This window comes from Micropterus salmoides, unplaced genomic scaffold (assembly GCF_014851395.1).
Source record: "Micropterus salmoides isolate LMB-PRFRI ecotype aquatic unplaced genomic scaffold, ASM1485139v1 Ms_hic_scaffold_15, whole genome shotgun sequence".
NCBI classification, from domain to species: Eukaryota; Metazoa; Chordata; class Actinopteri; order Centrarchiformes; family Centrarchidae; genus Micropterus; species Micropterus salmoides.
The window spans coordinates 26728003-26742304 of record NW_024040596.1 but is presented as its reverse complement, the minus strand read 5'-3'; the positions used below and the strand labels follow the sequence as shown (position 1 = coordinate 26742304).

At 38.1% G+C, this 14302-nt stretch overlaps 3 protein-coding genes across 4 annotated transcripts; all 3 read right to left on the bottom strand.

Moving 5' to 3' along the window:
* Nucleotides 1–2110: 2110 nt before the first annotated feature.
* On the bottom strand, nucleotides 2111–3019 carry LOC119903604 (gamma-crystallin M3-like). Its single transcript, XM_038719845.1, has 3 exons — nucleotides 2996–3019; nucleotides 2627–2866; nucleotides 2111–2389 (listed from the first exon to the last, which is right to left on the bottom strand). The coding sequence occupies exons 1-3, from the start codon at nucleotides 3008–3010 to the stop codon at nucleotides 2111–2113; spliced, it is 534 nt and encodes a 177-aa protein (XP_038575773.1). The 5' UTR covers nucleotides 3011–3019.
* Nucleotides 3020–8112: 5093 nt separating this feature from the next.
* On the bottom strand, nucleotides 8113–8985 carry LOC119903608 (gamma-crystallin M3-like). Its single transcript, XM_038719850.1, has 3 exons — nucleotides 8974–8985; nucleotides 8490–8732; nucleotides 8113–8388 (listed from the first exon to the last, which is right to left on the bottom strand). The coding sequence occupies exons 1-3, from the start codon at nucleotides 8983–8985 to the stop codon at nucleotides 8113–8115; spliced, it is 531 nt and encodes a 176-aa protein (XP_038575778.1).
* A 2602-nt stretch (nucleotides 8986–11587) lies between these two features.
* Nucleotides 11588–12388, bottom strand: LOC119903605 (gamma-crystallin M3-like). Of its 2 annotated transcripts, none has more exons than XM_038719847.1 (3): nucleotides 12350–12388; nucleotides 11971–12213; nucleotides 11588–11867 (listed from the first exon to the last, which is right to left on the bottom strand). In XM_038719847.1, the coding sequence occupies exons 1-3, from the start codon at nucleotides 12377–12379 to the stop codon at nucleotides 11592–11594; spliced, it is 549 nt and encodes a 182-aa protein (XP_038575775.1). In that variant the 5' UTR covers nucleotides 12380–12388; the 3' UTR covers nucleotides 11588–11591. The 2 variants fall into 2 exon arrangements, with proteins under 2 accessions (XP_038575775.1, XP_038575774.1); XM_038719846.1 differs by having other exon boundaries at nucleotides 11588–11860; nucleotides 11967–12213; nucleotides 12350–12358.
* Nucleotides 12389–14302: the final 1914 nt, after the last annotated feature.

Here is a 14302-nt window from a genome sequence, read left to right as displayed (position 1 = left end):
CCTTGCTGTGGCTACTCACAGTATTGCAGCAAAAATTTCCCTGAGGCCAAAAAAGCATTTTCCCCACAGACCCCACCATTATTAAAGTGACGTCTGTAAAACTATATACAGGACACTTCGAACAAGGTCAGTTATGACGCTTTCTATTATGAATTTGTGCTCCACTTACTTTCAAAAGTAACGTGTGGAAAATTATACCCATGTTAGTTCAGGTTGAAAAATTTTCCATTAGCTTCTAGCATTATGGTCAGAATGGGGGGTGTGGGTTGGAGGACAGGGTCAGAGTCACGCAGAATGAGGTAAGAAGCACGCCTTCTGAGTTGTCAAAAAAACCAACAAACAAAAGCTCCTGCTTCTATGCTTGGCATGTCTAACACAAAGTTGTCTCTGGGAGGTTGGTTTTTCACTGCCTGCATGCCTTAAGAATCTCTCACAGTAGCATTATGATAACCTTAATTGGCTCATATGACTGTGTCAAACTTGGGACTGTTTATTAGCCTGACGAGGGTGAGTTGTTTTGATTTAGGAAATGCTAGCCATCACAATTTGGATGCAATGCTAGGTGTTTACGTTATTTCCATTGGGTCTAACTACAGCCAGTTTACATATTATTGATGTTAGGGCTAGGTACTCGCACATGATGACATTTTGCCGATCATTACAACATAAGTTGAGCTCCTCAACTAAATTGCCAACTTAATGTTACCATCCATTTTCTTCTTGCAAAGATAATATTATCAGGAATAATACTCATAACCACGACTTAATAAAAAAAAAAATTGCTTTTGAATTTGTTTTGGATCATGAGACTAATTCATGAGACAGCTATTATGGACGTTATATAATGTATTTTAACAGATCTTCTTGCAGCAGCCTGATTATGTCGCTTGAGAATGGGGCAAATGCAGCACATATTTCGCAACAAGAATTTTTTGCTAATGATTTCAATTCAGTCAAAGTTCATCCAGACACTTCTTCCACATTTAAAGAAGATCCCGATGATAAAAATTTAGTTTGTTACCTGTTGCATATTTTGACTAAAAGAAGTTGTTCAGAAAACTCTTGTGAGTAAGCCCCACAAGATAGCTGTTGTTCCATCTACTAAACTCTGGTGAATGACAACAAAATGCTGTACCTTTCTCATTGTGTGTCACAATGAGATTCTGATTGGAAAGCGTGGCTCTTTTGTGTTCCCTCAGAATAGAAAGATTGTAACGTTAATGAATTGTAGTGAATGTCAACCTTTTTGAAAGGCTCGTACAAATTAGAAAATATTTATGTTTTAACTTGTCAACAGAGTAAACTTCATAACAAAAATGGAAATCTGTTATATGAATTACTTTGTACAGTACACATCTTCAATATGATCAACACCTAGTGATTAGAAACTTTGAACTTACTTTACTTTAATTGTGATGTGAAATTATATGCCCATCATTGGCTAATTTAGTGCATTTAACTATGTGTCAGTTGCACTGTCGTACAGTACGGCTTGTAGTCTGCCAATAAAATAATCAGTAGTGCCACAGACATTAGGTGCTTAGTTTAGAATCAGTTACAAAACACTAAGCGTATTCACTTGTACACATTTTATGCTATACTTTTATTTTCTATAAGTGTATCGAAATGATGCAAAGATGGCTTTATATTTTTCTTAAATATGTGTAAGCTTGCTTTAAATATTTCTTACTTACTGACTGGATGTGATACAAAGAAAGGTGCCATGGAGGGTTGTCAGTCTACCTCAAAAGACCCATTTGGTTGAAGGTGCACTTCAACCTGGTGTATTGTAATACATTTGTTTCCCCTGCTATCAATTTAACTGTACTGATATCAACATATACAGTAAATTGGCTTCCCTAACAGCAGCATCAGTATGTATCCATGTTGTCTCAACCAATAATGTTTTTTTCACTATGGAGGCAACAAGTATTCTTTGTTCCGTGGAAATGTTGTATATACAGTAAGTTAGTTATAATATACTAGTCATTGATTTAGGATGTACTTTGTTGTGTGAGTTTAAAATCACTCAGTAACAAGTAATGGAGCAATTCCTTTAAAAGAGAATCACTAGATTTTATTTAAAACCTTGCTTTTATACATCGGTACTCTAATAACAGGAATCCATGATGCGCCTCATGCTCATCCACCTCATGCCGCTCATGCCCATGTCCCTGAAGCTCCTGTACTCTCCGGGCCTCATGTACATCATCCTGCCTCTGTAGTTGGGCTGCTCGTACATCAGCCAGTGGCCGTCCATCACGTGGCAGGACTGGCAGTCGGACATGTGGTAACGGTCCATCATGTTGTCGCAGTCGTCCATCAGCTCGTGACTCTGACCACCGAAGTTCTCCCTCTCGTAGATCTTCATCCTGAACTGGCCTCTGTGCTGTAAATTGAAATTTGTGAAATGAGTCAAATACTGTAATAACTTTGTTTTCACCGAGTTCAATATTTTTCATTTATCTAAGGCAGTGATTCTCAAACTTTTTCACCCCTAAACTGGCACAAATTAGACCACAGACCCCTTGGAATCCATTCAGGGACCCCTGGGGGTCCCTGGACCAAAATTTGAGAACCACTTTAAGGTATAGTTTCATGAATAGGAAATAGTGAGCTACAATACCATGGGGATCATGCGGCAAGACCTGATGCAATCACTCATGCCCATGCGCTGGTAGTCAGAGTACTCTCCCCTCCTGACAAAGAACTGGTTTCCCATGTAGTTGGGACGGTCGTAGACCATGAAGCAGCCGCTCTCCACCCTGCAGGAGTGGCACCTGCTCAGGTAGGAGGACATGTCAGCGCAGTCGCTGCTGGTCTCATAGGAACGACCCTGGAAGTTCCTGTCCTCGTAGAAGATGATCTGAGAATAGAAAATAAGAATCCATTATGATGACACCACTGATTGTTTAAAGTACATATATCTTTTTTTCCTCCATCAACTCCAATTAGATAAAATAATGTACAAATCAAAAGCTGAAGCTGCACACACCTTGCCCATGGTCATGGCTACAGTTGCAACTGTTTAGGTTCAAAATGATTGCACACTTTTCTCGATGTCCCCGTGTTGCTTTTATACCTGACCTCGCACCGAAAGGATACATGACCCCATTGTTCAAATTCCTGACAGAGCAACATGGAGCAGGAGGCCCCCCGTGTACAGTTCAATTCAAAGTGACCTTCAACAGATCGTGATTTGCGGGGGTTGCATTTGTGAGAAGAGGCCCGCTTTGTATTGTCTCTGCTGCTGAATAACAGATAATGTGTTTTCCACAAACAAACATTTCTTTCAAGGGCTCATTAAATATGTTACCTGTAATCTAATGTTATTAATAGGTCAAACAATACACCAGAATTTTTTTTATTTGGCCAAAAAATTCTGTACATGAACAATTAGCTTTCTAAATTTGTATCAATACAGGAGTTATAAACAGCAGTAAAAGTTGACTGGATGAAACTAAACACCAGGAGATCAGGCGATGTTGATACCATGCAAATTAATTAATGTACAGCATCACATTAAAACAAATATGTGGGCCACATGAAGTATTCAGAGATTGTTATATCTATTTTAATCCAACTATACTCTTTAAATTTATTCTTAAAAAATGATCTTCAAATAATTTGCAATTATATTATTATTCATGCAAATAGATGAAAAAATAAAGTTGTACAAGCTGTTTAAAAAAAAACCTAATTGTATATTAAGCATTAAAGAAAAAACAACACAAACAAACAAGATCATTGCAAGTAAACAATATAAAGGTGTAACTAATACCAGCAAAGAGATTATGTATGCCAATAAAGTTTATCCCTTTATGAACAACCAAATAACCCCTTGATTCTGCTAAACTGTTAGCAAAATAGATGAAGTTTGAAAAACCAATGAATAATTAAGAACAGTTTTGCCTTCATCTGCAAAAGTAAAACAAATGAATCAGAAAATATGTTTTATTCCTTGAGGAGGTTGGAAATTGGTTTCCTGCTCTACTGTAATGACTTGAATTAAAACAAACCCCGACTTCAACTCGTAAGGTGTGGAATGGTTCGTACAAATAAATTCAGGAGCAGCAACATTGAGAGTTAGAGAACCCCCTCTGGCGATTTGAACATTAAACTATAAATGAGACTCTCTCTACGACCATAGGTAGAGAGATAGAGGAGCAGATAGAGTTCAACCCTCCTCAAAAACCTGTTGGTCACATGCACACATATACAACAATTAGGGGGTTATGTTATATGTGTTTACAGCCTTGGTATGGCTGAAAACATGCCAGACACATGCCTTTGGTGTGAGAGACCTGGGTTTGAATCCACTGTGAGACATCCACTAATGTGTCCCCGAGCAAACACTTAACCCCTAGTTGCTCCAGAGGCATACGACCTCTGACATATATAGCAACTGTAAGTCGCTTCGGATAAAAGCATCAGCTAAATGAAGAAATGTACTTTGTGTTTAACTGTTTAGTTTCTCAATCTCAAACATATAAATATATTGCTGTATTGCTGCCCACCAAAGCCAACAAGATGATGAAGATAAAATTAATTAGCCATAACGGCTATAGAGAGCTGAAGTCATGATGTCACTTCCTGTCTAACCTCTGTTCCAGTAGCTTCTGTGACCACCATACAAATTGTGTATTAACAATAAGATTAAATAAATACATCAAAATCTTACACAATATATACTCAACATATTTACACTGCTCCAATTGTTTTGTTGTTGAAGACAAATGTGTTTTATGCAGTGATGAACCAGAATTTTTCCAGAATTTATTTTACCACTGTGCGCATTCAATTACATTTGGACTCGAATAAAAGACTATATATTGCGTGAAACTAAAAACAGTATTAAACTTAAGTGTATAAATGTCATTGCACATTTTAAACATGATAAATGCAATATTGAATTAATTGTAAATGTATTGATTTTACATGGTAAATTTCATAAGGGCAAAATAACAAAAGCTACCCCCACTTTCATTGGATTTGTATATGAATTACATCAAAACTCTCAAAAACTCTGAAAATGTTTTTTTTCTTGTTTTATTCTTTTATTTCTTTGTAATAGTTTGTCTATCCGTATAATTTTGTGTGGACCACATGTTTGCACTGTTTGCGTATTTGTTCTTATCAATTAAAGAAATCCTTTAAAAAAATCCAGCTTCAATGCAGTGCATTTTTTGGTCTGTCTAATAAAAATTAAGCATATTCTTGAGGTTAACTTTCCATATTCTCAGACAAATCGGCATACAGCAGTTGCTGTTAGAAACTGAAACCTTTCTGTACGTTTAATTCTCATCAACAGGACACTGACAAGGAACAGGCAGGGAATTCACAGCTAGGTTTATTTCACAAATGTGCAACTGGGATTTCTTGCTTGAAATCTTGCAGAATGCAGGCAGACAGCGGAAAAACAAGTTAGGCGCTGAATGAGGCAGATAGACTGAGATCTCTCGCAGGGATCAAAATCATTAACAGGGTCAGGCCATCTGCAGAACGGAGTGAAGAGCCGGGGTTTAAACACTGCAGGTCTTGAGTTTGGATAAGTCTCAAGTGATTGGACAGCCACACACCACACACACATGACAGAGAAGACAAAGAACTGATGAGAAACACAAGAGAGGGAAGAACAGCAGAAACACAAGGAGCTGAGGGTGTAGCACTGCCAACTGTGACTCTTTGGTTATTTTAACAAAATTAAACATTCACTTTGTGAGCAAAAAAATAACTACAGCTCCCACAAGCTGTCATCATAACTCGGTTTCATCCATATCATTTCGTCCATGTCCAGATGTAATCTCAGCGGTCTAAGAGTTCTACAGCGTTCGCTTCTCTCAGTCCTGCTGTTATTACAGACAAATCTGAGCTGACTGTGACCTCTTGGCTCGCTCGTGTCTCTGCTGTCGAGCTGTGATGTTTAGACTGCAAACATCTGGGGCTTATGGGAAATGGTGTTCTTTAAAGGCAGCTAAAAAAACTAAATATTGAATAAAAAATGATATTAGATCATTGATCAAAACACCATCGTAGAGCCACATGACATACTGTCGAGGAAGGCTCTGTGAATAGTGTTATCTACACTATTCACACTTTGCTCCTTATGCATCTTGGGCAGCTAAGATTGCTATCTATCTATTTGATTGCTCAAACCAGTCAATGAAGAGGTGGCAGTAGCTCAGTCTGTAAGGACTTTGCTGGGAATCCAAAGGTTGCTGATTCAAGTCCAGCTCAGACCACAGATATGGACATCCTGGGCACTGCCAAAGGTGGCCTTGAGCAACTTCCTGAACCCCCAACCGCTTCACTTTAATAACGAGTGAAAAAACAGTTTCGTTGTTTTCATCTTTGTCAGATAATGACAGTAAAATTATTGTTTACTGTATGTATTTGGATTATAGTTTCTGGTTAGTTACTTGGCTGATTACACATATTTTTTTCTTCTTCTGGTATGTAAATTTTTTGCATTTGGCAACAAGGAAAGTTAAAATCAACAGATGGAATCCGATTGTTTATCTGGCTAATGCAGGTGTATATTGTAATAATAATAATAATAATAATAATAATAATAATAATAATAATTTAGTGCATAAGTCAGTACATTTATTCAAGTACTGTACTTAAATACAAATTTGACTTACATTTTATACTCCACTACATATGTCTGAAAGTTAATAGTTATTTCTCACATGAACATTTTTCATAGCCTTTCTGTCTAGTGAAAACCATGTAACTCCAAATTTGGTGATTTTCAATGTTTGTGATCAACTGAAGGATAATTGATGAATGAAGGATTACGGGTTGAGAAAATTCTTATTATATTATATTATTATAGTTTATAATAATAATTATTAAAATTATTATAATTATAAACTATTTAAACTCACCTTGGATTAGCTCAAAAATGCATTGTCACAAAGCTGAAAACAGAGCTGTTTATTCTGTCTCTAAGTTGACTTTTCAGAGATAGATGGTTCTCACATGACAGCAACACTACAAACCTGATGATAATCTTACAGAATATGATGCATTGCTGTATGTGATGTGAATACGTCCTCTACCACTGCGGAAATACATCAAATGCTTTTTGATTTACGAGTAACAATAAATTACATACTAGGACTCCATAGAAATGCATTTCTGAAGTAACCAATTCTAGTTACACTGTTGTTCCCCAAATGTGCTGCTGCTAACAAAAATAACAAAAAGTGGTGGGAACTTACTGACTAATGTATTTATTGTGTAACCTTCTTAAACATTGTCATCATGTTAAAAGCCCAGTCTATGTAAGGTACCATTTCAATTGAGTCCACGTGATCTGCATTCAAACACTAATCCTTATTTGAATCCACATGTCCATGTGGTCTGGGATGTTAGGGGTGGAATGTGTGCTGCACACGGCTCGTGGATTGTGCCTTCAACAACTGAATCAGCCAAATGTTAAAATGCTATATAACAAAGAAAACTGCCTTGATTCGTTAACTCCTCCCTGAGTAATACCGCAGCAAGTGCATCAGGTAATTAAAACTGTAATTTACTTTGTCTGCAGTTGTTGGATTATTCATTTATCACAGAATAGTATGTGATATTTTATGTAAAAAAAATAAATCCTTATCTCTAACCATGTGTATTTCTACTCAAAGCTACACTTTATACTGCTAAAAACACATTTTTTGAATATAAATATAGAACTACAACTTCAATTATAACTAACTTCTAAAATGTATTTCTTGGTGAACACACATTTACTTTAATCCACAGAAGATGAACAGAAATGTTTTTCTCCCTTTATCATCACATTATGTCATTATATATTATGAATATTTATTTATTTAATAAGAAACTTCTGTAGGTGAAAATATGAGGTTGTAAATGATGATAACATTTGAGGAGGATAACTGATCAATGAGCATGAGCAATTGTCTAGAAACTCTCTTTTTGTATTGTGTATTGAAATGGTGCATTCAAATAATACAATATACAGACATAATTAATAATAATAATCAGATCAATAGATTGCCATCATTAAAAACAACATATGCCACGTTGAATTTGGAAAAATGTTTTATTTATGAGGTCAGATTTTTTAAGAACAGATTAATTCATAAGTTAACAGGAGTCAGTAATGCGCCTGATGGAGCTGAATCTCATTCCATTGTATCCCATGTCCCTGAAGCTCCTGTACTCTCCGGGCCTCAGGTACATCATCCTGCCTCTGTAGTGGGGCTGCTCGTACATCAGCCAGTGGCCGTCCATCACGTGGCAGGACTGGCAGTCGGACATGTGGTAACGGTCCTGGATGTTGTCACAGTCGTCCATCAGCTCATGCATTTGACCTCCAAAGTTCTCCATCTCGTAGAGCCTTATTTTATAGGAACCTTTGTGCTGTTAAGAGAAAATATAAATATATAGTGATTAACTTCTTTTAGCAGTCATGTGAGACATCCAGTACTCTGTATTTCTTGATATTGTCAAAAGTGTCATACCATGGGGATCATACGGCAGGACCTGATGCAGTCACCAAAACCCATCATACGCTGGTAGTCAGAGTACTCGCCCCTCCTCATGAAGTACTGGTTTCCCGTGTAGTTGGGACGATCGTAGACCATGAAGCAGCCGCTCTCCACCTTGCAGGAGTGGCACCTGCTCAGGTGGGAGGACATGTCAGCGCAGTCGGTGCTCGTCTCATAGGAGCGACCTTGGAAGTTCCTGTCCTCGTAGAAGATGATCTAGAATCCAACAGAGCAGCCGAAGTTCAGTAGGATTATGATGGATGGTTACAAATCTCAACCTGGACTTAAAGATCTATCATTATGGAATCATTGTCTCGGTGTGGTAATCGTGCCAAACAGATGCATCGATGGACCCTTTCTTTGCACATATGTGAATACAAAAAAGCAATTGCAAGAATTGCAAAGTGCAAACATTGTAAGAGCAACAGTTATATTAAAGTATTTGTAATAAGCTTACCTTGCCGTGCATGGTGGCTGGTATATTGAGTGATGCTATAGTAATCCTATCGTGGATTTAAGCCTTTTTTATACCTAACGCGACATCCAAACAATCTATGGCACCATTGTGTGGAAGCCATGAGTCAGCATGAGCAAGCAATGTCAGTCCCTCTGTTTGTGACTGCTGATGGGAAAGGGTTATTATGCATCCTCTCACAGGCTCTGTCATTCTAGATCAAATGGCTTCAGTATCTATAGTTTACATTTTTGATTGCATTGAATATTACTGAAATCGTTTAACTTTTGAGTTTCAGTTTAGAAGGAACATGAAAACAAGCATGCACGTTAATTATGTGTGAATCTTCTGTTCATTAATTTTTTTCTGTTATCACAAATTTTGCTGCTGGGCTGACGCTGCAAACTGTTTCAGACAGAACTGTCCCCCAGTTCACCATGAACATAAAAGATCTCAAGTGCTCATGCAAAGGTGCATGCGCTGTTTTAAAGGTGTGCATGAATTCTATGAAGACTGCAACAAACACCGGTTTGATTTATGGCAACCGTCACTATTTCTTTTATCACATGTTATCTGCTTATTGTATATTTATCATACTTATATTCGGTGGTGGAAGATGCATTTACATAGTAATGCCAGAATGTAGAAATACTCACAAGCAAGGGCGTCCCTTTGTATTGAAAAGTGGTGGGGATAACTGGGCTCAAATTAAAAAACGATTTTAAACAGTCTTTAGCAAAATAGGAAATATAATGGTGGATTGGTTGGAGGAGGGAGTAGATAATTAAAAATTATGGCAGATAGTGAAAAATATTGCACAACAATGCAAAAGTGCATAGCATAGGCTATTAGAGTTGGCAATACAAAAACAACAATAACGTTGACTGCACAAGTAACATTCATCCATCACATCCACACCTGTAAAACCACGTTAATCTAACAATGCCAAAACCACATTTATTGTCTAGAAAGCAGCAGTGCATGTAAGTCAGGCCAGCAATAACAACAAGCCTATTCAATATCACTGCCGTAAAATATGAAAAAATAGAAACAACTTAAGGAATAATGTTAACAATGTTAGCATGTTCACAGAGAGAGAATGGAAAACTTGGACAATACACATGCATATGCTCAATTGGGCACATGCACGAAATGGGGTCATTTTAGAATCGGTAGGTCATCTTTTTTTTGTCTAAGTTACTTTTGTTGGACAATGCACATTTGTTTTTCTATAGTTACATTGCATGCATGTTTTCTTATTATGCAAATAAACCTCTCTCAAAACATTTTCATTTCTTAGTTGACATTTCTTGGTTTTAATTATGCTTTTAAAAAGTGATGGTGACAAAATCAGCTATTTAAAAAAGTGGAGAGATCATGTGCCCTGCCTCCCCAGTGTAAATGACACCTACAAGTAAATGCAGCGCAGCCAAAAATATTACTTGAGTAAAAGTACAAAAGTATTAGCATCAAATACAATAATATATTATATTATTGGATTGTAATTGTTAATGCATTAATGTACATATCAGTTTAATGTTGCAGCTGGTTAAGGTGGAGCTATTTTTAACAATATATGATATTTCAATCTTAATCTGAATCTGTAAAGTAACTAGTAGCTAAATTTATCAAATAAATGTAGCGGAGTAAACAATACAATATTTCCCTCTGAAATTTTGTTTAATATAAATTAACTCAAAATTGTACTTCAGTACAGTACTTGAGTAAATGTACATAGTTACTTTACACCATTGCTTATTTTCACCCACACATTGACATCATCAGCTGTTTGCATTATTACTATGGTTGACCTTACTTTGCACAATGCAAGCTTGAAGGTGGTTACAATTTGCAATGCTATTCAATATACATTACATTGTGGAATAATTTGAGTGCAGTATGGGGTATGATAATTTTCAACAATACAAAGAAGCACACTCTAAATAATGAGCAGTATATCTAAATGTATTGTTTTTACTTTATATTAGATGGAGACTTGTTTATGCATCTTAACTGGATATTATTTATACTCTTTATAGCATGTAACCTATTACTTGGATTGTATTTACTGTATTTGTTGGTACTTTCATGGCTAGGTCAGTCTCAATTAATCACAATGAATATTTTATCTGGTGAAATAAAGGGGAGAAAAAAGTGAATATTGAACACAGCCTCAATCAAACTGGTCCAGTGCTGACAACTACTGCCTTAGATGAAGAATTTATACACTGTATTACAGATGTCTCTATTATTTATTTCATATTTGCTTAATTGTGATTAATGTAAAAAAAGTTATTTTGCTGTTTTCTTATGCAGAATTTATGAATGAATGCAAAGGTTTTCCAAAATCAAATAATTATGTCTTTACTCTTCATGTGATAATGCATGTTTTTACAGTGTGTTGTGTCTGCGATGTCATCATTTATGTGTTCTTTTCTTGAGAAGTGTTGTGAACATGCCTATGTTGAACACCTTTATATTTTGATTCTCATTAGTAACCCTGATTGTTTCTTCAGTGTATAACGGATTTTGCATTTGTTGTGAACATGAATGAACAGAAAAAAGCCAGGCGCTCAATTTTTTTGTTTCATCTCTCATTTTTTATTTCAACATGAAATTGTTTAGCACATGTCCATGATGCGCCTCATGCTCATCCACCTCATGCCGCTCATGCCCATGTCCCTGAAGCTCCTGTACTCTCCGGGCCTCATGTACATCATCCTGCCTCTGTAGTGGGGCTGCTCGTACATCAGCCAGTGGCCGTCCATCACGTGGCAGGACTGGCAGTCGGACATACGGTAACGGTCCATGATGTTGTCACAGTCGTCCATCAGCTCATGCATCTGACCACCGAAGTTCTCCCTCTCGTAGATCTTCATCCTGAACTGGCCTCTGTGCTGTTTTTTGCAGAAAATTTAAACAAATTAACGTCTCAATATCAAGCTCTGTGGGGGTTGTCACCCGTAGTAGAATCACAAACGGATGCTGTTTTATACTTACCATGGGGATCATACGGCAAGACCTGATGCCACCACTCCATCCCATCATGCTCATGTAGTCAGCGTACTCGCCCCTCCTCATGAACCACTGGTTTCCCATGTAGTTGGGACGGTCGTAGACCATGAAGCAGCCGCTCTCCACCCTGCAGGAGTGGCACCTGCTCAGGTAGGAGGACATGTCGGCGCAGTCGCTCATGCACTCATAGGAGCGACCCTGGAAGTTCCTGTCCTCGTAGAAGATGATCTGAAAAACAAGGGACACATTAGTTTAGTCTTAAGGCTTTGATGTAATTTGATTTAGAAAGTTTTCTGTATATTCTGTACAAATAATAACAGCTATGATATTTGTAATTTGGGATTCAAATTATTCTGAAGCTTACCTTGCCCATGCTCATGTCAGTGGTGGTCATATTTAGGTGAGCTGCTGCTGTTGCTACTGCTACTGCTGCACTGCTGTCCTGTCTGGTTTAACCCTTGCTTTTATACCTGATCAAACCCTACAGAGTCAGTGGGCCCCCATTGTTTAAACCCCTGACCCAGCAACATGGTATAGAGCACCGTACAATCTGTGCTACTGTGTTGTATAACCACATGACTGGGCCCTCGAAGACCTTAGAAATTTTATCCTGCTGACCAGGTAACACAAAGCCCATTTTTTTCAATGTATTAGCTATTATGCCAGATACAGTTCAATCATTTACATTGCAAAAAGCATTAACAGTCTAAATTGGTAGAAATAGTAATAATAGTTTGTAGCTGTATTTTATGATGCACTATAATTAATGTTGATGTTTAAACAATTTAGTATATTAGTGTGAATCTGATGTGGATTTTGAATTAAAGCAGCAGGATAGTATTCTTAAAAAAATAACTTTTTGTCACATTTGCTAAAAATTGTCACTATAGCCTGAGCTCATGTACACATTCATCTGAACTGTTTGTAAAGACACTTGCAAGAATCCACCACTCCAGGTCAAAACAACCAATCAGAGGCAGGAGCAGTTTCTGTTGTAGTGTGATTCACTGCTTGTGCACACGCAGCGCAGACCATCTCCTTCCGCATGGTCTCGCTCAGTTAAGTACAATATCTTCAGTGCGGCTTCAGACGTTTTGCGAACACAACAGCTGAGAAACAACCAGCAGCAGTGAAAGAACTGTGTTTTACCAACAGCATTCTATAGTACAAAACACGTGTGTGAACACATCTTGGCTCCACACGGAGCTTCAGGCTCATTATGTTCAATGCCCACTTTTAAAGCGCTTCTAAATCCTTCTCCTTCTCCACCTCCAACACCCATAAACCTGTCTGCCGATAACTTTGCCTTTGACAGGCAAAGTGGCAGCTATAACAAGCCAATTCTCTAAGTCACTTTTACTCTCGGTCCGGTCAGCTCCCACTCTGTGAGCACGGCACAAGAAAACCTACCATGTAGCAGTCCTCATACATGTCTCTCTCCATCTCCCCTGGGAAATACGCTAAGGGGTCGACTCCAACACTAACATGTAGCAGCCCAACTACATAGTTTTCTCTGTCTTCCCAGGTCAACGGCACTTCACTCTGCTTGTTTACTCCTCTCACGGAGAGTGAGGTATCAGAACCCCTGACCCGTAGCCGTCCTACTACATGCCCACTGGACCCGATTCCTACAAATCTCCTCCAAGCCATATCGCCTACCGAGATCCCGTCAATCACTCATGTGATTAATACTTCTCTGGCTTTGGGAACCTTCACAACCACTTTCAAAATGGCTCGGGTTACACCCTTGCTCAAAAAGCCCTCCCTTGACCCTACTCAAGTTGAAGTTGCCAGGTTCACTTCTACTGTTTCTATCCAAAACTATCGAACAGGCAGTCCTCAAACAGATCTCAGGTTTCCTCTCACGCAATGACCTCCTAGACCATTCTACTGAAATGGCTCTTTTGTCTGTAATAGAAGCCTTAAGGTCAGCTAAAGCTGTAGCCCAGTCCTTGGTTTTTATCCTGCTTGACCTATCAACTGCCTTTCTTGTTTTTTATCAGCCCAAAAGGACTCATGTCACTCCATTACTCAATGACCTCCACTGGCTACCCATGGCCTACGTTCCTTCTTGGCCACTGCCCTCCTCCAACAAACGCTGCCTGGCTCTGCCATCCCTACACACAAAGCAATCTCAGTCCTGGCTGTTCTCATCTGTGACACCACGATGGTGGAACGACCTACCATATGCCATCAGAGCAGGAGTGTCCCCCTCTAACTTCAAGAAGCTTGTGAAAACTCATCTCTTCCAAGAACACTTTCTCTTATAACACCTCTAACCTCTATTTATTGCTGCCCTTACTACACTGAACAAAAT

Coding starts and splice junctions, on each gene's coding strand:
- LOC119903604 (XM_038719845.1), bottom strand. Junction 2,390..2,626: donor CTTGCCGCATGATCCCCATG/GTATTGTAGCTC, acceptor TTCAATTTACAG/CACAGAGGCCAGTTCAGGAT.
- LOC119903605 (XM_038719847.1), bottom strand. CDS start 12,379: ATGACCACCACTGACATGAGCATGGGCAAG. Junction 12,214..12,349: donor CTGACATGAGCATGGGCAAG/GTAAGCTTCAGA, acceptor CTTGTTTTTCAG/ATCATCTTCTACGAGGACAG. Junction 11,868..11,970: donor CTTGCCGTATGATCCCCATG/GTAAGTATAAAA, acceptor TGCAAAAAACAG/CACAGAGGCCAGTTCAGGAT.
- LOC119903608 (XM_038719850.1), bottom strand. Junction 8,389..8,489: donor CCTGCCGTATGATCCCCATG/GTATGACACTTT, acceptor TTCTCTTAACAG/CACAAAGGTTCCTATAAAAT.